The 23,039-nt window shown below is 41.6% G+C and overlaps 2 protein-coding genes across 4 annotated transcripts in view; one reads left to right on the plus strand and one right to left on the minus strand.

The window, feature by feature from the left end:
- Positions 1–14,659, plus strand: part of CAPN7 (calpain 7) — a 37,601-nt gene extending 22,942 nt beyond the window's left edge. Inside the window, exons 13-21 of one of the 2 annotated variants that reach the window (XM_082839622.1) lie at positions 4,323–4,467; positions 4,597–4,696; positions 4,981–5,116; positions 5,716–5,791; positions 9,301–9,446; positions 10,220–10,282; positions 10,861–10,991; positions 13,273–13,365; positions 13,459–14,659. In XM_082839622.1, coding sequence (XP_082695748.1) covers positions 4,323–4,467; positions 4,597–4,696; positions 4,981–5,116; positions 5,716–5,791; positions 9,301–9,446; positions 10,220–10,282; positions 10,861–10,991; positions 13,273–13,365; positions 13,459–13,603 — 1,035 coding nt within the window. In that variant the 3' untranslated portion in view covers positions 13,604–14,659. The remainder of the gene's footprint in view (positions 1–4,322; positions 4,468–4,596; positions 4,697–4,980; positions 5,117–5,715; positions 5,792–9,300; positions 9,447–10,219; positions 10,283–10,860; positions 10,992–13,272; positions 13,366–13,458) is intronic. The other variant, XM_082839623.1, reaches the window with a different exon arrangement.
- A 1,494-nt stretch (positions 14,660–16,153) lies between these two features.
- SH3BP5 (SH3 domain binding protein 5) overlaps positions 16,154–23,039 on the minus strand; it is a 79,402-nt gene continuing 72,516 nt past the window's right edge. Inside the window, exons 5-9 of one of the 2 annotated variants that reach the window (XM_082840099.1) lie at positions 22,533–22,663; positions 20,077–20,119; positions 19,184–19,403; positions 17,398–17,613; positions 16,154–16,953 (exon numbers count right to left, since the gene is read on the minus strand). In XM_082840099.1, coding sequence (XP_082696225.1) covers positions 16,742–16,953; positions 17,398–17,613; positions 19,184–19,403; positions 20,077–20,119; positions 22,533–22,663 — 822 coding nt within the window. In that variant the 3' untranslated portion in view covers positions 16,154–16,741. Of the gene's footprint in view, positions 16,954–17,352; positions 17,614–19,183; positions 19,404–20,076; positions 20,120–22,532; positions 22,664–23,039 lie in introns of both variants that reach the window. The other variant, XM_082840098.1, reaches the window with a different exon arrangement.

A 23,039-nucleotide genomic window follows, 5' to 3' on the forward strand; every position in this document is an offset into this window, starting at 1 on the left:
GATACATGAGCCTTTTAAATACTGACAGATCAAGGTTTAGGCCAAGTTTTAAAATCATTCCACCTATTACATTAAACAACTTGACCTCTACCATTGGAAATTATGAATAAAAAGATGGGAAGTGTAATGACAGTAGCAGCACAGATATTGATGACAGAACAGGAACATTGTATGCCTCTTTCTTTTCTCATAAAAGTAGCAGGGTCAAAGTGAAAACATGTCCCTCAAGGTTCTGGGCTGTCTGTTGGCAGTGGGGGTCAATCGCAGTGTCAGGCTATAGAGCGTAGTAGACATTCAGTGAATAGCTGTTCACGGACGAAAAATAAGAGGATACCTATGAATAGGAAACATGCCAGTGGGTTTGCAAGTGTTTTCCTAACAGCCCTTGCATGCTATGAGGCTTTTTTCAGACCCTTTTTCTGTGTGTGGGTGTTGGCACGGTTGACTTCATTACTTCTCATGTTATTGATTAGTTATTTTTCACTGAAAAATAGATCTGTTCTATGGATTAGAAGATACAAAAATTATTAAGGAAGGACTCTTTTTCCCTGATGGTATAGAAACTAAGCTGTCTAGTTACTGGAAAGTTTAACTAGCAGTGTATTCCAGTTTCTTCTGTTTAAACTTATAGAAAGAAATAGTGATTAATCAGCAAGAACAGAGTACTACTGTGTATTAATTAGTCTGATTTTCTTATGTGGCACATGGAACTGTATGAATTACAAAGGCAATTGGGACCTGCTGCAACATTTAAGAATTTATAGTCTCAAAGCTTTCTAAATCAGCCCCCATTGTGATGCCTCCAAACATTCTGTGTAGAATTGTCTCTTCCTTTTAAAGTGGAATAAATATTGACTACATAAAGCAAAAAATATAAAAATTTATGTGAAATTGAATAAGCTGAGAGGTTTGTGTTTGTTTCAGGAATGTAGTTTGCCACAAACACCAATTAAAACATTGTGGAGGGGAAAAAAAAAAACATTGTGGGGGGAGACGCAAGAGGGAAGACATATGGGAACATATGTATAACTGATTCACTTTGTTATAAAGCAGAAACTAACACACCATTGTAAAGCAATTATACCCCAATAAAGATGTTAAAAAAAAGAAAAAAACAACATTGGGGGGCTTCCCTGGTGGCGCAGTGGTTGAGAGTCCGCCTGCCAGTGCAGGGGACACGGGTTCGTGCCCCAGTCCGGAAAGATCCCACATGCCGCGGAGCGACTGAGCCTGCGCATCCGGAGCCTGTGCTCCGCAACGGGAGAGGCCACAACAGTGAGAGGCCCGCGTACCGCAAAAAAAAAAAAACATTGGGAATAACAGTTGCTATTATTTAGTAACAATTTTATTGTTAGAACATCCTTTGAGATAGGTGTTAATGAATGTGTCTGGCAAGAGATTTAAATTTAGATAATGAAACAGTCAATATGAAAGTAAGCTTGAATATGAGGAATATTTCTCTAAAGATGTATCATTTACTTCAAGTAATAAGACTATTATGATTGTTCACGGGAAACTAGAAAAACAACATATTTAAGAGAAAAATAGGTACCAGAGGTTTGACTTGAAAACAAAACATTAAAAAGTTGTTAAATTTCAGTAAAGTAAACATTTCAAATAATAGCCTTGTTGAAAATCAGTTAAGGGCTTCCCTGGTGGCGCAGTGGTTGAGTCTGCCTGCCAGTGCAGGGGACACGGGTTCATGCCCCGGTCCGGGAAGATCCCACACGCTGTGGAGCGGCTGGGCCCGTGAGCCATGGCCGCTGAGCCTGCGCGTCCGGGAGCCTGTGCTCCGCAACGGGAGAGGCCACAACAGTGAGAGGCCCGCGTACCGCTAAAGGAAAAAAAAAAAAAAAAAAACAGAAACAAAAAAATCAGTTAACATTGTTTACACAGTATCAATCCCATGTGTCAGTTATTCTGTAATGATTAAGGCTGCCTGTTTTTTATTTTTTTATACATTTTATTTTTTATTTTAAATTGAGGTATGATAGATGTACAATACTGCATTAGATCCAGGTGCACAGCGTAGTGATGCGATATTTCTACATGTTATGAAATAATCACCCCAATAAGTCACCATCTGTCACCATACAAAGTTACTACAATATTATTGACTATTCCCAGTGCTGAACACTTTATCCCCATGACTCATTTATTTTGTAGCTGGAAGTTTCTGCCTCTTAATCTCCCTTGCTTATTTTACTCTTTCCCCCCTAGCCTATTCCCTTCTTGCAACTGCCTGTTTTTTCTCTGTATCTATGAGTCTGTTTCTGTTTTGTTATGTTTGTTCATTTGTTTTGTTTTTTAGATTCCACACATAAGTGAAATCATATGGTATTTATCTTTCTCTAACATTGCACTTAGCATAATACCCTTTAGGTCCATCCATATAGTTGCAAATGGCAAGAATTCATTCTTTTTTATGGCTAACATTTCATTGTATATATGTATACCAGATTTCTTTATCCATTTATCCATCAATGGACACATAGGTTGTTTCCGTATCTTGGCTCTTGTATATGATGATGCAGTGAACATTGGTGTGGGTATGTCTTTTTTGGATTAGTGTTTTTGTTTTCTGTGGACAGATACCCAGAAGTGGAATTACTTGATCATATGACAGTTCTGTTTTTAATTTTTTGAGGAATCTCCATATTATTTTCATAATGGCTGGACCCAATTTACATTCCCACCAAAAGTGCCCTTGAATGTCAGTGATACCTGGGACCTGCTTCTGAAAAGCTTAGCGGCAATTTCCTCTCCTTTATATGTATACTCCTTCCGTTAGGAAGTGATAGAGTCCTGAAATAAGGAGATTTCCTGCTCATGTAGAAATAGGTTTTATGAAAAGAAAGGAGTTAGAGTTCAGTGTTTGTTGGCTGATGCGTGGCAGGGGCAGGGTGAGGCACAAATGGTGTAGAAGAGATTGAGAACAGAAATTGTATTAATGAGATTCTAGGGAATATGGCCTGAGAGTAATGAGTCTGGCTTACGTCCAGAAATCACATCTTCCCCAGGCCCTGTTTTGCCACATTTGAAATAGCAAAGGAATGTGTTTTTTTTCAAATGTCTTCCAAATAGTTTGATTTGTGACATCATTAGAAAAAGACCACAATTTTCTAAGTTGACTCCTTGAAATAAGACACATCTTTTGGATTTACAGGTTCTTTTGTTTTTCTGAATTAATGTAATCAACTCTGTAGACATGCCCAGTATTTACTGAGTGCATACTGTGTTCCATAAACTCAGTGGAGACATCTGAAAAGGATAATAGTGTTACCATTTCAAGGAGTTTATAGTCGCATTGGGGAGACAAGACTCCTGCATTTGCACAAGTAGGAAACGATACAAGATAGGATATTATTTGCCGTAAACTAACGTAATACAGATTGTTAGCACTATGAACTTTAAAGGAGAGGTAGTAATTAAAATGAGAAGGAAGTTGCTGAGTGCTAGAAACTTTGCATATGTTACTCCATTTAATCTTCACAACAGCTCAGAGAGAGTAACGACCAACCAAGGCCCATAAAGCCGATAAATAGTAGAGCTGGAATTTGGTCCCATTTCATTATGACTCCAGAGTTCGTGTTTTTTTCATTGCTCCCGTCTTCACTGAGAGACAGTGGAACGAAGCTAAAGAGGATCTGAAAAGAAGAGTAGTTAAAAGGGATCAGAGAGCGCCTTCCAGAAACAGGAGCAGTGTGAGCAAAGGCATTTAGAGGTGAAATTGAATAAGGATCATTTGTGGGATTGTGAGAGGAAGGACTCGATTCTCTAAAGCAGGGCAGCCCAGTAGAACTTCCTGTGATGATGACAGTGTTCTGTGTCTGTGCTGTGCGATGCATCAGCTACTAGTACATTTGGTCCTTGAACTCTTGAAATGTGGCGACTGTGACTAAGGAACTGATTTGTAAACTGAATTAAATGATACCATTTTTTTTTTTCTTTTTTTGGCTGCGCCATGAGGCATGAGGGATGTTAGTTCCCCAGCCAGGGATCAGATTTGTGCCCCCTGCATTGAGAACTCGGAGTCTTAACCACTGGACTGCCGGGGAAGTCCCAATTTAATTATAACTAATCACGTGTGATTAGCAGCTACATATGGACAGCATAGCTCTAGGGATAGGTAGCCATTTATAGTTTTTGATCAGATATGGGATTTGGGGAAGTATTGATTAAAGAATAGTAATTTCAAATTTATTTGTAGGGAAAAGAATGGATAGGTATTCAAATTGCATCCTCGCTTGGAGAATGATATAACTAATAAAAATATGGTAAAACTGTTTTGCAACTTCATTACCTCCTGGTTTTTTAAATAGGGGCTGCGATTTATCCAACTGAAAAATCCTTGGAGTCATTTACGTTGGAAAGGAAGATATAGTGAAAACGATGTAAAAAACTGGACCCCAGAGTTGCAAAAGTGTTTAAACTTTGATCCTCGAACAGCTCAGAAAATAGACAATGGTACCTATATTTTTAATTTAATAATATTTGATCTTTAAATAAATAACACGCTTTAACAGTGTGAAATGTACTTAACTGACAAGTCATTAAGATTTTTTTTTTAGACTAACAAAGACATCTGATTTTCAGGAATATTTTGGATCTCATGGGATGATCTCTGCCAGTATTATGATGTGATTTATTTGAGTTGGAATCCAGGTCTTTTTAAAGAATCAACATGTATTCACAGGTAACTTTTTTTGCACATTTCAGAATATGCTTTATAGTAGTCTCCCTTTTTTCATTTAAAATGAAATTATTTGGGAAGACTGGTATTCTCTCTTTTTGTCATACCCACAGATGACTATTGTGTAATAGTTATTATCCTTGTATGCTTCTTGGTTATGCCAAAAATTTAAAAAACAAGAAAACCCGATAACCTAATTGTATTTGAAACACAAAACAAAAATAGTATTTCAGTTTAGCTCTATGAGAAATTTAATTACTACTTTCTTTGTTGATTTTGTCCTTTAGCACTTGGGATGCTAAGCAAGGACCTGTGAAAGATGCCTATAGCCTGGCCAACAATCCCCAGTACAAGTTGGAGGTGCAGTGTCCACAAGGGGGCGCTGCGGTTTGGGTTTTGCTTAGTAGACACATAACAGACAAGGTACTGATACCCTTCTTATATCCCATACAGAAATTCTTTTAAATATAATTAGACCATTGTGAGCAAGATATGTAACTTGATCACCAGCCTGTTTCATTTATATAGGTGGCTTGAAAATAGTGTTTACTTAGATAAATGAATATTTTCCTCAAAGGAAATTGGTCATTTATAATTATACACTTAAAATCTCGTTCAAACATCATCTATGAAGAAAAATATGAGGGAGTTTATTCTTTCTAGAGAGGGTTTTAGTGTTGATTCTATATGCTTAGCTCTTAACAATATTAACATAAAAATATGCTAAAGAGGGTTTGGAAATGTTGATTCATTGGGCCTGATTTTATAAAGGGTAACCATGATTTTAATGGCTTTAGAGTGTTTTTTTTAGTATCTTGCTTCGTACAATATGGTCATCTATTGAAATGACAATTTAATTCAGAAAAATGACATTTTTTAATAACACTAAATAGAAATGCTCTTAAACTTAGAAATAATCTCCTTCCCCACCCCTCCCCTCCCCACCTCCATACACGAACATACACACACAGGAGCATTTTGAGCCCATTTTCCTAACCATATTGGATTCTTTGTGCTTTTAGGATGATTTCGCAAATAATCGAGAATTTATCACAATGGTTGTATACAAGACTGATGGGAAAAAAGTTTATTACCCAGGTATGTTTAGTAAACATTCAAACAAACATTAAAATTCTATTTGTGTGATTAATTTGAAAATGAAAAATTTTATGTAGATGATATGCAGAAATTAATAATTATGCTGATAGACTAATAGAAACTACTCAAACAGATGGGTAGGTATTTATGCTACTTGTGTATTTTGTTTTGATTTATTTTTAATTTAGAGACCTCAGGAATTTGGGATTTCTACACTCTTGCACATTGCTATCAGAGCTTTATTTCTGAAATTTAAATCCTATCTTTTTTCCCTGATCAAAAATTCTGTGGTTTTCCATGGACTCTTGGATAAAATCCAAGCTCTTCAGCTTGATGTCTAAGACTTTTTATATTCCGCCTTCACCTCGCTGTCCCCCTTTATCTCATGCCCCAGCATTTCACAGTGGGTCTGGCTTCTCCTGAACACACCATGCCCTTGTTGCCCGTTTTCACACAGTTTCTTCTGCCGAGAGTCTCTTCTACCTGCCCTCTGCCCACATATTTCTTTTACCCTATTCTGTGTAATGAATGTGGTTAAGATCCAGTTTATGTTATTTTCTCTGTGATAACCTTCCTACCAGGCAAAGTAAATATTTCCCTAAGGCATTAACATACTGGGTTGAGACCATTTTGCTTTCACATTAAAAAAAAATTTTTTAGCACTTCATGATAGGAGCTGTTAGTTTATATTCTAGTTTGGGAGACAAACAATAAGAAAAAAAAAGACCTGATAGTGACACATATTTGTAAAGAAATGCATAGGGTCACATTGGTTACTTTGGTTGGGTGGCCATGGAAAGCCTCTTTAAGAAGGGATAAGAGGAACTCCAAATCACGAACAGGAGTCATGCAAAGAAGTAGAGGAAAAAGCATTAGAAGTAGAGGTAAAAGCATTATAAGCAGAGAGAATAGCAAGTGCAAGGACCCTAAAATGAGGGAAAGATAGGTGTTTTCTGGTAACAAGAAAGGCCAGGAGGCCTGGGCAGTGTGGTATCACAGAAATGGTCAGAGGTATGCAGGCTTAGATCACAGGAGGTCTGTCAGCCCAGGAAAGGGTTTGGATTTTGCTCTAAGTGCGATGGGAAATCTTTGGAGGGTCTTAATCAGGAAAATGGCATTATCTGATTTTTTTTTAAGAAAATTCTCTGTAGAATATATTGGAGGGGACAAAAAATGGAAGCAGAGAACCCAGTTAGGTGATTTTATTTATGTGAGAAGTGACGGTGGTTTGAACTGAGGGTGCTAAAGTGGAGATGGAGAGTGGACAGATTTGGGCTTGGTTCGGGTTGTCAGGACTTGGGTTAATGTGTGGTCAAAGAGGAGTCAAGGATGATTCCTGTGTTTTGGGCTTGAGCCATAGAAAGGTGTAACATTGACTGAGATGTAAATGTTGGTGGGAGCAGGAGAGGGAGCAGAATTGTTGTGGAGTAAAATCAAAAGTTAATTTTTGGTTTTGTTAAATTTGAGATCCCTGTTAGCTCTCCAAGTGAAGATGCCAAGTAGGCAGTTGGGGTTTTGAGCAGAATTCTGGGACAAGGATAGGGCCGCAGGTACAGACGGAGGAGTCGGGATAAGGAAAGCATTTGAAGGTAGGACTGTATATAAATCACCTACGGAGAGAGTTGTAGGTTCAGAGACAAACACCCAGCACCTGGTCCTTGGACTCTGGCATCTTACGGTTGAGCAGAGGGCAAGTTACCACAGAAGAATTTGAACAGAGTACCTGACGAGACAGAGTAAGGTTTCATATAACCCGAGGGAAGAAAATACTCCATGCAGGAAAGAGGTCCAGTGAGATTAGGCTAGAGAAGAGACTGTTGGACCTAGTGCCCTGGCAGCATCTTTGACCTTGACAAGAACAGAGTTGGCAAGAGGTGGGCTGGAAGCCCAGGTGGAGTGGATTGAGGAGGGCCTGAGGTAAGGAAGCAATCACTGACCGTTCTTTCAAGAAGGCTGTGCAGAGAAATGGGCACTGATGGGAGAGATGGGATCAAAAGTGGTTTTGTCCAGTTTCGTTTTGCTTGATCATAGGAAAACATGGCCTTCTTCCCCATTATGCTGCATTGAGGGTATCCCAAGGTTTTCTGGCATGTGCATGGCACACGGTAGGTCCAATGATAAATGTCAAGTTAAATAGCTAAATTTTCCATTTTTCACGTTTGTCATTATATAACCAAAAAAGCACAAATTTTGTGAGTATATTCCGAGCATTAACATGTTACATGGCTTTTGAATTTCAAACACCTTGTTACCCTTTGTACTTGGATTTTTTAAAAAACAATGCTTCCTCTCTTACACATAGTGACTTTGCCATTTCAGGATACTTTCTGGTTTCTAGTTTTATTTTCATCACAATACTCTGAGGTAAATCAGACCGTTCTCCATCTGACAGGAGAGTAAACTGAGACGTAGGTCACACCTTTCAGGACCACAGACGTGCCCATTCTTTTCCCCTTCACACTAGATCGCACCACCTCTAAGCTTGAGAGACTTATTACCTGTTTGAGATACTAAAATTTTTTCTACAAATTGCTTTATAAATATTCATTGTGCCTAAATAACCTCAGTGATATAGTATTGATCTTAAATGACTTAATTGACATGCATGAAGTGATTTTATTGTATCAGCCTTAATTCATGAGACTGTGAAAGGATATGACAGGCAGCATTGTGTGTGATAGCAAAATATTGGAAATAATCCAAATCTCCACATTGTCTGAATAACTAGATGGGGGAGTATAGATAAAATATGTCCTATTCATATGATGGCATACAATACTGTACACATTGATTTAAAAGGAATAAGCTGTATCTGTAGATCAACATGGATCTCAAAAACTTCAGTGAAAAATGAAAGATAAGACATAAACTGTCTGTTTTTTTAGATACATGCTCGTGTGTGTGTGTGTGTGTGTGTGTGTGTGTGAGAGAGAGAGAGAGAGAGTCTGAAAGGATGCCCATCAAATCCATCAGAGTGGAATGGAATATTAAGGGTGGTAGTTAAAAGGAACTTTGCTAGTATGACAAAAAATATGTTAATTTAATTCTGAGTGGTGGGAAATATATGTTTATATATATATATGTTTATATATATATAAACATATATATATTTACTTTTATATATATGTTTATATATATATAAACATATATATATGTTTACTTCTTTGTATCTTTTTAAAAAATTTCCTTAACAAAAAAAGTTAATCTTGATTTTAAAATCCTCTACCAGGAGAGAAAAATGAAACATAGGGCAAATAGCAGGGATTATCATATACCTCATTGGATGTATTCCAAAAGATCTCTTTTTACTTATTAGAAACTATTTCATTTTAAAGTTTTAAATTGCTTAATTGTAAAGTTTTAAATTGAAATTTAATTCTTTAGTACATTATATTTTAAAGATGAATTAATTAAGGGGATGTCCATCCATTTAATTATTTTTCCTACATCAACCATAAAACTTAAAAACTAAAGTCCTGTCTTCTGTAAACCTACTTGTTTATTTGCAGCTGACCCACCTCCGTACATTGATGGGATTCGAATTAACAGCCCTCATTATTTAACTAAGATAAAGCTAACCACACCTGGGACCCATACCTTTACATTAGTGGTTTCTCAGTATGAAAAACAGAACACAATCCATTACACAGTCCGGGTAAGTAAACCAACATGACAGAACAATAATAGAAAGTACATAACGTCTCTGCTTTGTAAGTGGGATTATCTACAAAAAAGGTTATTTATAAAGATTATATATTGTTGAGTGTGTGTTTATCTGTATAACAATTCAGTATTAAATTATGATGATGCTTCATGCAGAAAATAATGCTTTTGAATGGTAAAATTTTATTTTGAATGACATTTTGACTGAACATTTTAGTTTTTAGAGTAGTAGTTTAGTCCTGAGGTAATTTGGTATGTTGGACTAATAAATTCACAGAGCAATAAAAGCTCCTTTAGTCTGTATAATACTTTTATTGAATTAAAAAAGAAGACCTTGAACTTAGTGAAAGGAAATCGATTGCCTATAAACATGGCTCTCAGGTAGCTGGGAAGGTCATCGTAATTTTGTTCTGCCTAGATTTGTTTGTCGTAGATCAGTCAAGAAGCTCAATTTGAATAGATTTTTAGTGACGAAAGGGGCTTTGGGAGCTGCTTTCACCCCTTCATTCTTCACATGTAGAAGCCAAGGCCTAGGGAGATTGTGGTATGTCCTGAGTCATACAGTTAGCAGCAGACAGAGCCTTAGCCGCCCAACCCGCAGTTGTTTATTCCTGCCCTGATGCCAGGCTGCCTACAGAATCAGGACTATTATATATGCCAACTAATTTCTTAGTCTTCCAAAACATTCTTTCATCACTTTAGTGTTTTTATAAGCATAAAATTTATCACTATAATAATTTTCTTTTTTTTTTTTTTTTACTCTAGGTATACTCAGCATGCAGCTTTACTTTTTCAAAGATTCCTTCACCATATACCATATCAAAGCAGGTAAGAGAATTTTTTCTCTGGGTCATAATCTCATCGAAATCTTAGAATTCCCTTTCCTTTTTCTCCTTTTCTCATTTTTTTTTTTTCATGTTTAACAATTTCTTACAAAGTAAAAACATTCTGGGACTTGACAGGACTACAAGGGAAATGTAAGTAGTCTCCAGTCTGGGTTGGAATACAAGCTCTTCAGTGAGCACCGCTAAGTGATTCTGTGGGAAAAAAATTCAGAGAAAGAAGACTAATGCAAACCTTGGTCAGTAGGGAAGGCCGTAAGCAGAATTTGAGATCGACTCTGCAGGGCGGGCTGGACGTGTGGAAGAGGATTTTAGGGAGAATTCTTGGCAGGGCAGACTTGAAGGCTGAGAGTTGGAGACAGGGCTGAGAGTAGCAAAGTAGCCGGGCTGCCTTGGAGAGGGATGCTGGCTGCTGGTGGCAATAAAGCCTGGAGAGAGAGGATGCAGCCACGGTGGAGAGTTGCTTTTTTTTTTTCCTTTTTTTTAAGGCACAAAGGAATTTTGTCTTTAAAATAGAATTATAGAATGTGAAGTTTTGTTAATACAAAAGCTTTGTTTTATTAGATTAATGGAAAGTGGAGTGGTCAGAGTGCCGGAGGATGTGGAAATTTCCAAGAGACTCACAAAAATAACCCCATTTACCAATTCCATATAGAGAAGACTGGGCCACTACTGATCGAGCTAAGAGGACCAAGGTTTGTGATAAATAACTTTCTTAAATTAATAATGTTATATTAAAAATGAGTTTAGTGGAATAGGGTTTTGAAATATATATGTATGGACACTTAATTTATGATTAAAGAGGAGTGAGGAAAGGGCACCATTCAATAATGGTGCTGGAATAATTAATAGCCACATACCAAAAAGGTGATTAGACCCCTGTCTCACACCCAATCTAAAAATCAATTCCAGGTGGATTACTAATACAGGAGATGAGAACCTCAGGATAAGGAAAGACTTAAGACACAAAGAACACATAAAAAGATTTGTAAATATCCTACATTAGTAAGAAAAAGTCTGCGGTTTTTTTGTGTGTTTTTTTTTTGGCTACGTCAGGTCTTAGTTGCGGCATACGGGATCTTCGTTGAGGCATGTGGGATCTTTCGTTGCGGCGCATGGGCTTCTCTGTAGTTGCGGCATGCAGGTTTTCTCTTCTCTAGTTGTGGCGCGCAGGCTCCAGGGCTCATGGGCTCTGTGGTTTGCGGCACACAGGCTCTCTAGTTGAGGCACATGTGCTCAGTAGTTGTGGCATGTGGCCTTAGTTGCCCGGCGGCATGTGGGATCTTAGTTCCCTGACCAGGGATCAAACCCATGTCCCCTGCATTGTTAGGCGGATTCTTTACCATTGGACCACCAGGGAAGTCCCAAGTCTGCAGTTTTTAAAAAATAAAAACAAACAAAAACTTGAATAGGCATGTCATAAGAGAAATAATCCAAAAGGCCAATAAATTGTGTAAGCCAAAAATTAGAAAAGCCAGTGTTCATCAGTGGCATTTAAGATTATAAAACAGTTATACAGTGATAGAGTCCGCCATAACAATGAAAATAAATTACAGCTCCCCACAGCATGAGTAAGTCTTGGGAGCAAGGATAAGCGACAGAAGCCACATAACAGGATATGTGACTGTTTACCTGTTCTTGACTTCCACTTGTATGAAGTCAAGAACAGGTAAAACTAAACTATTGTTGAAGGATGCACACTTACGTAGTCAGACTATAGACAAAGCAGGAAAGTGATGACCAGGCAAGTTAGCTCTGGGGGACAGAGGCGGTGATCAAAAGGGAGCACACAGGGACTTCTGCAGTGCTGAGAGGGTTTTGTTGACTGAGGTGGGGGTAACCCAGGTGTCTGTTCACTTTATGAATTTGTTAAGCTGTATATTTGTTTTATGTGCACTGTGTTATATTTCACAATTTTAAAAGGTTTAAAAAATACAAATAAAAATAGTACTAGCTTCTAAATAAAACTAGGCTTAACTTTGCCTTCCTGTAATTATAGACTATTTCAAAAGAAACTTACAATCCTTTAGATAAGACTAAGCTATTTTTCCACGTCATTTTAAAAGCCTTTACCAGTTTGATAAGTGAAATAAGGTACCTAATTGCCCTTTTGTATTTCATTACCATGTAGCTTGAATATGGAAAAATGTTTATTGACGATGTGTATTTTTTCCTTTATTCATATATTTATTCATGTCTTTTGACCATTTTTCTGTTGGACTTGTCACGTTTTTCTTAATTGTAAGCGTGAATAAGGGCATGTATGTAAAGGTATTAATTCCTTCACATATTTGCAGGTATTTTTCCCAGATTAATTTTTTTTCTCACATAGAAAAAAATGTTTCTTTATAATCAGATCTGTTTCTTTTGGTTTATTTTGCTGTGGGCAGGAACTCTCACCCTAATATCAAATAAATTTTTACCGTATTTTCTTCTAGTTCTTTTATGGTTTTATTTTTTACATTATTTGTTTCAAGTCCATGTGGAATGTATTTTATATTTGGTGTGAAATACAGTTTAACAATTTTTTTTTCTAAGTTTTTGTGACCTTATCACCACCTACTTAAGTAATCCTTTCCCTACTGATTTGGAATGCCATGTGTACCATACGCTAATTATTTCTATAAATTTAGATCTTATTTCAGGGTCCTCTCCTGTTCTTTTTCTGCCTAATACACTGTTTTATCATTTAAATTTAACATTATGCTCTGAGAGCCTGTGGTAAAAATAGTCTCTTCTAAAGTAAGTTTAATAAAATGTTAATCTTTATGGCATCAATTTCAAAACATAAATGGTGTTTTCTGTAATCAAGAGTAAAAATAGTATGCATGTGTCTCAGAGTGCTGTTTCCTCCTACTGAAGCTTTAGAAGCATGTACTTGATTTAATAGTCCATCTGCACTTTAGGTATAGTTATTTTGGGTATGTGTTTGAGACGACTTAATAACAGCAATAATTTGTTCTTTTTTACTGCTAGGCAATATAGTGTTGGATTTGAAGTTGTAACAGTTTCTGTGGTGGGAGACCCTGGTCCCCATGGCTTTCAGAGGAAATCTAGTGGTGACTACAGGTAATGTTGGCATTTTGATTGCTATCTGATTTACACTTTACTTTCTGTGGCGTCATCACCTGAAAACCTTGTTCTCATTTTCCCTGAATATAGGTGTGGGTTTTGCTACCTGGAACTAGAAAATATACCTGCTGGGATCTACAATATCATTCCCAGTACTTTTTTGCCTAAACAAGAAGGACCGTTTTTCTTGGACTTTAATAGTATTATCCCCATCAAGACAACACAACTGCAGTGACAGAGAAACCTCAGCAATAGCTGGATCTTATACTCAGCAAACGTCTTCTCTTCAAGTGAGGACACAGATCTCCAGGACACTGAACACAGTCATCAGAACAGAATTAAATCTCTAAAAGCGTTCCTGTGGAATCTGGTGCTGAAGTCAGGGTGTGTGGTGAGAACTGTATGTAGTCAGAATTACCCTATGTCACTTAGAAGTACCATTTACATGGTTTTGTGTATATATGGAGTGGGCTTGCATTTAGGGGCCACATTGTACAAAAAAGTGTAGCTGCTTAAAGATTAGGCTCAGTCAAGCACTGAGATAGATGCCCTTGCCAAGAGGGAACCGAGACCAGACGAGGAAAATGAGGGGTGTAGACTCACTCACTGAGTGGAACAGGCTGGGATAATATTCTGAAGTATTTATGTTATGTTGTCTTCTTGGCCGAGCATGTTGTTAAGGTAGACCTGCTTGCGTCGTGAGTCTGCTGTACATCCTGGGCACCTAATTATCAAATGAATCATATTACCATGAGATTTTAATTCTGCATTATTTATGGCTTTAAATGCTTACGTTGCCCATAGTTTATGAAAGGATAAAGTTTTAATACTAATTAACTTAGCATGAAGATGCTCATGCTTAAGAATGAAGGTTGTTGAAGTTAGATACCTGTCTCCCATTGACTCATGTAAAGAGAACTGAGGTATATTCATCAGTGTAGTTTTTATCAGGTTGATGAAAGTAGTAGTCTGAGACATTGAAGACATTACAATTTAGTTTGTCTAGTCTTTTTTAAATTGCTCTGTAGTTCAGTGTTCTTATGGTAACATCACTCTAAAGAAAATACAGTTGAGGATTTAATATATGTTAATTGGGTTGCATTTGGAAAAATTGCCAGGATACTGTTATGTATAAATTCCCAGTTGTTTACATAAAAATTCATCGGAGTAGAATGATGCTCAAGACTTTAAAGATCTAAAAATTAACACAGTGGGATTTTTCATCATCTCTGATTATTAAAACTTCTTTTGTATTTCTGTTATCTTTAATTGAAATAAAATGTTTGTTTATACTTAATGGAAACTGCATAGTTTAACCTAGAGAAATTAGCGGAGGACTTCATGTGGTATGTTCCATCTAAAACAGAACTCATTAGTTGCATGAAAATTGACACTTACAAAAAAAGTCTGTTCTTTTACATTCAGGATAGTGGTAGATTAGTGATTGATAGTGAGATTTCACTTTGATAAATAGTGCTTTCACTTTTAGCATATTTTAGGTGGATTACTTTTCTATTACTTTTTAAAGAAAAATCTAAAGCATAAGAGGTACATTTATTATAAACATGATTTGAACCTTTTGTGTTAAAGATCTTATACGGGATGCAAACTAAGACCTAATCCCTGCCCTCAAAATCCAATGGAGGAGACCTATATAAACAATTTACTATATTGTAATGTTGAATTCTGTAACAGAGCTCTAAACAGAACTCACGATGTACAAGTAAAGATTAATTTTGGTTGGACCAATATAGAAAGAGAATAGAAACAACTGGGGAGCTTTTCGAAATTTCAGTGCTCAAGTATACCTGAATCACTAATCAACCTCTGGGGCTGAGACCTAGGAGATGCCCAGGTGCCACAGACAGGAGAACCAGGCCTCCAGCATAAGCACCTCATCTTTATTTATTTTCCTGCCACTGCGTCTCCATACTGCTCGGCTTTAGTAGCAGCAGAAGTGGAATTCTGATTCAAACCTGGTAATCAGGGCTTAAATTGTTAGGATCCAGGACCTTAACTGAAAATAAGAACAGATGACCACTGCATTCCATGCTCTTCCTTATGGCAAGAGGATTGTCTGGAAGATTTAGGGAACATCAGGATTTCTTATTTGAAGTCACAGAAAGACATTTTCTTAAGCCATTTTTATTACACTCAAGGTATTAAGACAAGTACAAAATAACCTTGTAATTAGGATACTGTATCAGTCATTAAAAAAGGAGAAAACAGGACAGTATGAAGGGATTTACACAAATGACAAATATATAAGCTTGACAGACTTAATGGGCAACTTGAATGGGGTTGCTTTTCTTTCTTTTAGAAACGCTAAGTTTTCTTAACAAAAAGGGACAAATAAAATACAATGCTCTAAATATGTGTAACCATGAAAACAAGAAAAGCAGTAATAGAACACTTACACTTAGCATAACAGACACCATTGCTTCTGTTTAACAGCCTTTGCCAACATGTGCCTCCTCCCTTTCCTAGCTGTAAGGAACAATTTCCTCTAAGAAATACTAGTGCAGCATAACCCTTAAATAATTTTTTATTTTTAAAGTTACAGCCTACAGAGAAATTAACACCTTGTCAATCTAGAACAACACTGGCAACCATTCCCCATGCACTTCTCTTAGAATAAGTCCCCTGGGCCGGTAGGATGAGGTTTACGCTGTAGAACCTTTTCTTCCACAGCCATGAACCCCCTTCTGTGACAGGCCCCTGCTGCCCTCGTCCCGCCCCCCATCCCCACACCAGCATTCACCTTTCCCACCCCCAAAAGTGCAGCTCTTGGTGACCTTTTACAGAAGATGATTTTAATGGGTGTCCCAGCAAATTCACTTTTTTAAAAGCCCCCTCTGAAAACCAGAGATGATGAAAATGAATTGGGTCCTTGGATTTTTTTTTTTTTAAGCCTTCATTGGGTCAAAAAGGTGTCGTTCTGAATATTTGAGTTTTGTCTTGTGTACCTGTTTTCCTTTAGATCCCCTGGGATATAAAGGAGAGAACAAGGCCATTTCCCCAATCGAGCCAGCCGTCGAGCCTGCTGGGGCTCAGCTTCCCGGCCCCTTTACCGGCTCGGGGATTTTTCCCGGGAACTGGTTACTGCTTCCACAGCACTGACAGGGGACATTCCACAAAGGTCGTGGGCCTGGTCACAGCCCACCTGCAACGACTCTGTGCTGAAAAACACCAGCCTGAGAGCTCTTACCCAGAAGAAACATCTTCAGCTCTCAAGTTCACTGAAACGTCATTAGTGCAGTTTAGAGGCAATGCTTGGGATTTGGCATATATTAAATGATTATTGGCACAATTGTTCTCCATACAGTTTCATGTCTAAATATTGATATGCACTTGGGCCAGAGCCGCGGCTCGATCAGCCAATCTGCACCACGTTTATGTCCTCGATGACCCTGTCCCTGCCCTTCGAGCCCTGCAGGGACAGCTGCCGCATCCTGTCCTCCAAGGCCTGGCCCTCGGGGGACGTGCTGCTCGGGCTCTCGCCACTGTCACCACTGCTGCTGCCGAGACCCCGATGGTTGCTGGCTCTGCCACTTGCTTTATTCTCTGCCCCTTCCGCCCTGTCTCCTGTAGAAACGTAAAGATCACGGGGTGAGTACCGACAATTCCAAGGGTCCCCTGGGCCCCAGCCCGTCAGCCGGCTCAACCTCCAGACTCCCAGTGTGGCCCCACTGTGCGCATCACACAAGCGCTTCCATCACAGGACTGCCTACTGCTTTTGTTGTGCGGGAAACCGTATATGTCCCTCATCTTTGCAGATGAAATCTGTCACTCATGTAACAGCTGGGAAACAGAAACCTCTCTAGCAGGTGCTTGTCAAGAGGACTGTTGTGATGGCAGATACAGAAGGAAGCAGGTTGGGAGTGGAGCTGGGCGCCATCTCAGGCCGCCACACCACAGCACGTGCACCGAGGCCCTGAGCGCGGCCTCCGGGGCAGGCTCCCCCGAGCAGGGGGCTCAACTCACCTCGCTCCACCTCGCACTCAGGGGAGGAGGCCCCGCTGCACTCACTGCGGGGGCCCAGCACCGGGAACATCATCCCGAATTCCGACAGGCACATGGGGCTGGGCAGGTCCAGGCTGCCGGGCCTCACGGCTGCGGGGAACTGCTCGGGCATCTCCGACGGGCTCGTGGGACCCGAGCTGAAGCTGGACACGGACTGGGTCTCCGAATCATCTTCAGACACAAAGGTGCTGCAGTTGTCATCTTCGAAGGCCTCGGAGGCCACTAGGAGGAGAGAGACTAGCCATCACCCAGGCCTGACAGACAGCCACCCAGTTCCTTCCACGTCTCCAGACGCATCCACTGCAGGCAGGAGCTAGACAGGGCTTGGCAGCTGCAGGGTCCAACCACCTGATCCCAGGATCCCTTCACCTTGCAGGGAAGCCGCTGGACCCCATGGATACTCAGTGTCCTTACCAACACTTTCCAGCCCTGCCCTAGAAGTCAGCGTCACCAGACACTGCCTGAAGGTGGAAGGTGAATTCAGCCACAGATTGGGGGTTTTATCCACCCCGGTCCCCCAAACAGATCCCCCCGTGCACAGGAAGAGGGCTGGCCTGCGTAACGCACCCTGAACCAAGCCAGCCAGGCTTCAGGGCTGCCTCTTTCCACGGGATGGGCAGCAGAAGCTGCTGGACGAGACGGCCCTGCGTGGAGTGTCTGCTGGGACCATCTTCTGAGTAACCTGTGATCTCATAAAAGATGTGCTCGGAGCCCAGCTAGGTCACTACTGGCCACAGGAGAACACAGTTCCCTTACAGTGTTCTGTAGCTTGTGCCTCGTTTGTTTTGTGGACCATTATGACCAAGGCCCAGAGACACGTCATTCTCCCGGTTTGAAAGCCGCCTCAGCTTTGAACTATTTCCCCCTCAGCCCACACATGATCCCACTCCCCTTTCCTCCTCCCTCTGCTTTAGAAACAGCCTGTAGCATCCCATAGATGATCATCCATGAGAAGTACTGTAATGCTGAGCACAGAAAATGGGCTCAGCTCTGAGTTCAAATCCCATCTCCACTACTTGCTGTGTAGCCTTGGTCAAGGCACTTAACCTCTCTGAGCTTCATGTTCCTCTCCACACAGGGTTTATGAGATGATGTATACTAAAGTACTCACATCACGGTTGCTCAAATTAGTTTTCCTTTTCTTTTACCTGGGGCCTGGCACTTGAATGTTTATTGGCTGAATTAAGGAACACCCAAGGGTGGAGTGTGGGGAAGGGCCAACGGCCATCATTCCACAGAAAAGGCAGAGAAGGATGTGTGCAGAGACAGTGCTGGGAGGGTTTTCTGGACTGACATAGAGGGAGCCACCACAACCCTCTGTATCCAGTTCCCAGGGGTGGTCCTTGGAAAACAGGTCCCCAAGGACAGACACATGTGCAGTGACCACTGGAGGCCGGCGCTCCTTCATTTAATCCTGACGACCACTCTCCGTAGTGGACGGCAGGGACCTTCATGTGCCCCCCGCTTTACAGGGGAAGAAACAGACAGGAAGTTACACCCTAGCCCATGTCATGTACTAGTCATAGTGGGAAGGTCAGGACTTGAATCAAATCTGATTCCCAAGTCCCTATTCCAGACGACTCTTCTTCCCTGCGGGACTTCTCAGAGCCTTCAATGCCCTAACATGTACTTGGAATGTCAGGAGTGAAAGTGTAACCTTTCCCAAACATATCTAACCACAGAATCCTGACTCTGAGGATGGTCAGTAGCATCTTGGTGAACACAGCGTCCCACCAATGGGGGAGGCCCCAGGAAGCAGGTCGCACTAGCTGCACACGTGCCCCTGACTCACCAGAAACAGCGTCAGGCTCGGGCTTGCGCCCCGACAGGTCCTCGGCAGCCGGGCTGCCCCCCTCGGCCCCGACACCGCACCCACGGGGCCCCATGGCGCTGGAGCGCCGCCGCTCGTGGATCTCGTCGGAAATCGTCTCCAGGTTCCTCAGGGCCGTCTTGTACTCGCCCTTCGCCAGGGCCAGCTTGGCCTGCAGTTCGTCCACCGTCTTCTTCAGCTGCTGCTCGGGAGAATGGGAGGCTCTGTAGTGAGGCCACCCCCGCCGGCCTGGCGATGCTCTTGAGTGACGGGTTCAAACATTTGCGCCCATCACTCTACCCTCAAGACACGACTGGGGCCCTGATCCCCTTCCACAGCTCTCCGCGCAGCAGATATGAGAGCAGCCGCCACCCCGCAACTCCCAGCCAGGTGACAACTTGAGCTCTATACCCAGGAGCAACCCCTGGGAATAAGCCCATCAGGGAAGCAGCAGTGGGAGTCAAGTTCCCACAGAAGTCCCACACTCCAGCCATCTGATTCGGGAGCTGTGGTCCTCACACTTGAGGTGCATCAGGACCCCCTGGAGGGTGTGTTAAAACCCAGATGGCTGGGCCCCGCCTGCAGAGCCTCTGTTCAGTCAGTCTGGGGCGGGACTGGGAATCTGCACTGCCAGCAAGCTCCCGGGCCCTGCTGAGAACCACTAACCGAGTACAATATGGAAAGTGACTGAAGCAGGTTCAGAGGGCGGCAGAGAGCACTAAGGACGCAGCAAGACTACTCTGAAGGCTGAAGACTTGGGCAAGAATGTGTCCCCCTCACTGGCAGCCATGGGGCCATTTGAAAGCCCACTACAGAAAGGGGGGCTTTGAGGGCAGAAAACTCCGATCTGCTTCAAAGCCAAAGGCCACACGTACCTCAAGCTGCATGTAGTACTTCGCCTTGAGTTCAAAGTAAGGCCTGTAGAAGACAGGAAGGAAACCTATAAGAGCACGATAGCAGTGCCCCCAAACAACTCCACGGGGTGTCCAGGGGGCAGTGGCTGCAGCTGGCCAGGCCATCCTCCAGCATTTACTCAGCTCTGATGAGCCATGAGATAAGGGGGTGCTCCCAGCTCCTGGGCCTGACGGATACAGACACTCCCCCAGGGCCAAGCTGCCAGAAGGCCTATCTCAAGACACGGGAAACCCACACATATGCACACGTATCCCAGGGTCCCAAACCCTGGCTCACTGTCCTCTCTGGGGGGGCTGTTCAAGGCCACATAGGGTGTGCCCAGCAGCTAAGGTGGCCCAACCTCCTCTCCTAGGGATGCCTAGCAGATGAGGCTGAGAAGAAGCTGCCTCAACACACACCGACTCTGCCGAGTTCATCCAGGGAAGGGAGAGGCACCACCGTCTCTCACTGAGGACAGCAGGGCCACCACAGGGACAGGGGCTCAGGTCGGCCTCTTGGATTCTGTGCCGGACTAGGGGGACCGGACAGCGTGCTGACCCAGCCAGGTCACGGGCAAGAGAGAGGACAAGAAAGGCCAACATTCTACGGGTTGTGGGTTGTGGGTCAGCGGGAAGACGCTGGCTCTTTCAGGAACTCGGGTGTCTGAGCATGAGGAGTTGACAATACTTTATTCTTGAGCCCTTCACCCTCCATGAGCTCGGGGTCTGTCTCTGGCTGTGGGGTCTAGGCCATTCCAGGTCCTATCTCTTTGCTTGGAGGCCCAGCAACTGTGAGTGAAGCCGGGGTTAGTCCCCAAGATCACTGTCATATGACAACATATAGGAGTGGTAGTGAGAAAAGCGGAAGAAAACCTCCATTGAAACCAGTCTTCCCAACACTATAAATCAACTATACTTGAATAAAAAATATATACATTAAAAAAAATAATTCCTTTGGGCCATCTGTGTCAGTAATAAGATGAACTGTGCTTTCAGTGCTGTTTTATGGCCTACCTTTATTACATATAAATATTATGAACATATTTATATACTAATGAAGACAGAATCTATATCATTATTTTAACTGCTCTAAACTATTCCAGTGTTTGGAAGTGTCAAGACTTATTTAACCAAAGACTATATTGTTGGACAAATTAACTGTTCCTAGTGTTTGGTATTATTATAACAGGGAAGAGCAAAATCTGACTCCATGTTGGATCTGTTTCTTTGACTTTAACCTTTGCTTTTCATTGCTTTTGTTATTATAATCATACATAATGGCCTGCCTCAGGAAACCCTGCCCCTCTGCCTGAATATTAAAGTACCTTTGTTCAGCTCACAGGGAGACAATCTGACCCTGCCCACCTGAGAATGGCGGCAGAAAAGAAGAAATTAACACAACCCCTCCCTGATGCTGGCCAAGCCAGGCACAACTAATGGCCTTTTTATTTTACTTCCTCACTTCCTCCCCTTCTCTGTTCTATAAAAGAAACCAGCATCCAGACCCCAAAAAGATGGTTTTGGGGGACACCAGTCCTCCATCTTCTCAGTCTGCCAGCTTTCTGAATAAAGTCGTATTCCTTGCCTCAACACCTCATCTCCTGATTTATTGGCCTGTCGTGTGTTGAGCAGAGTGAGCTTGGACTTGGTAACATTATAAGAAACTTTTGAAATAAATATCCCGTGAAAAGAAAGAAAGAAAGAAAGAGCGAGAGAGTGAGAGAGCGAGAGAGAGAGAGAGGGATGGAGGGAGGGAGGGAGGGAGGGAGGGAGGGAGGGAGAGAGAAGAGAAAGAAAGAAAGAAAGAAAGAAAGAAAGAAAGAAAGAAAGAAAGAAAGAAAGAAAGAAAGAAAGAAAGAAAGAAAGAAAGAAAGAAAGAAAGAAAGAAAGAAAGGGAAAGAAAGAAAGAAAGAAAGAAAGAAAAAGGAAGAAAGGAAGAAAGGAAGGAAAAAAGAAAAAGGAAGGAAGGAAGGGAAGGAAGGGAGGGAGGAAGGAAGGAAAGGAGGGAGGGACGAAGGAAAGGAGGGAAGGACGAAGGAAAGGAGGGAGGAAGAAAAGGAGGAAGGGAGGAAGGGAGGAAGAAAAGAAACCAGTCTTGCTCCACTTCATCAGCTCTTGGTCTACAAGGATGTGTATTATGTACCTAGTTCACCCCATTGTGCTGACAGGTAATGAGGGACAGGGCCTCATCCACACCACCAGCCACAGAGCCAAGGGCATGCCCTGAGTTTCCCAAAGCCCAGCCCCAGCCCATGGGCCAGCTAATGGTTTGCTCTTGAAATTCCTCTTCCTGTGCTGCCAGGTCGGAGCAGCCCCACCCCTGGGGGGTTACAGGTAGCCTGGGCAGGGGGCTCTGGTGGGGCAGGCCACAGAAAAGGTTGAGAAGATGAGGAAGAGGAAACGAGCAGCAGTCCAGGGACCCGCTCGCCCAGGCTCACTTGGACTTGTTGATAGCTCGCTTGAGTTTCTTCTCCAGCTGCCGCATGCGGCCCATGGCCGCATTGTACCTGGCTGCCGTCTCCTTGTGCACCAGCTCGCTCCTCGTCTTGGTCTGCTCCGCCTCCATGACCTTCAAATGACAGCAGAGGTCAGCCCAGCCAAACCCAGAATGGTCCCTTGTTGGGGTATTACTTATGTCATTTTAAAAAACTAGGAATTTGGGATTCCCATATACACACTACTATATATAATGTAGATAAACAAGGACCTACTGTAGAGCACAGGGAACTAAACTCAATATCTTATAATAACCTATAAGGGAAAAGAATATGAAAAGAATATATATGTATATATATAAAACTGAATCACTGTGCTGTACACCTGAAACTATCACAACATTGTAAATCAACTATACTTCAATAAAATGTTTTTAAAATAAATGAAAAAAAATTATTTGAGGAAATTAGTGGGCAGACTAAGATTAAATGAACTTCCAAAGAGAACAG

This window comes from Leucopleurus acutus, assembly GCF_964270905.1.
Source record: "Leucopleurus acutus genome assembly, chromosome: 5".
Classification (NCBI taxonomy): Eukaryota; Metazoa; Chordata; class Mammalia; order Artiodactyla; family Delphinidae; genus Leucopleurus; species Leucopleurus acutus.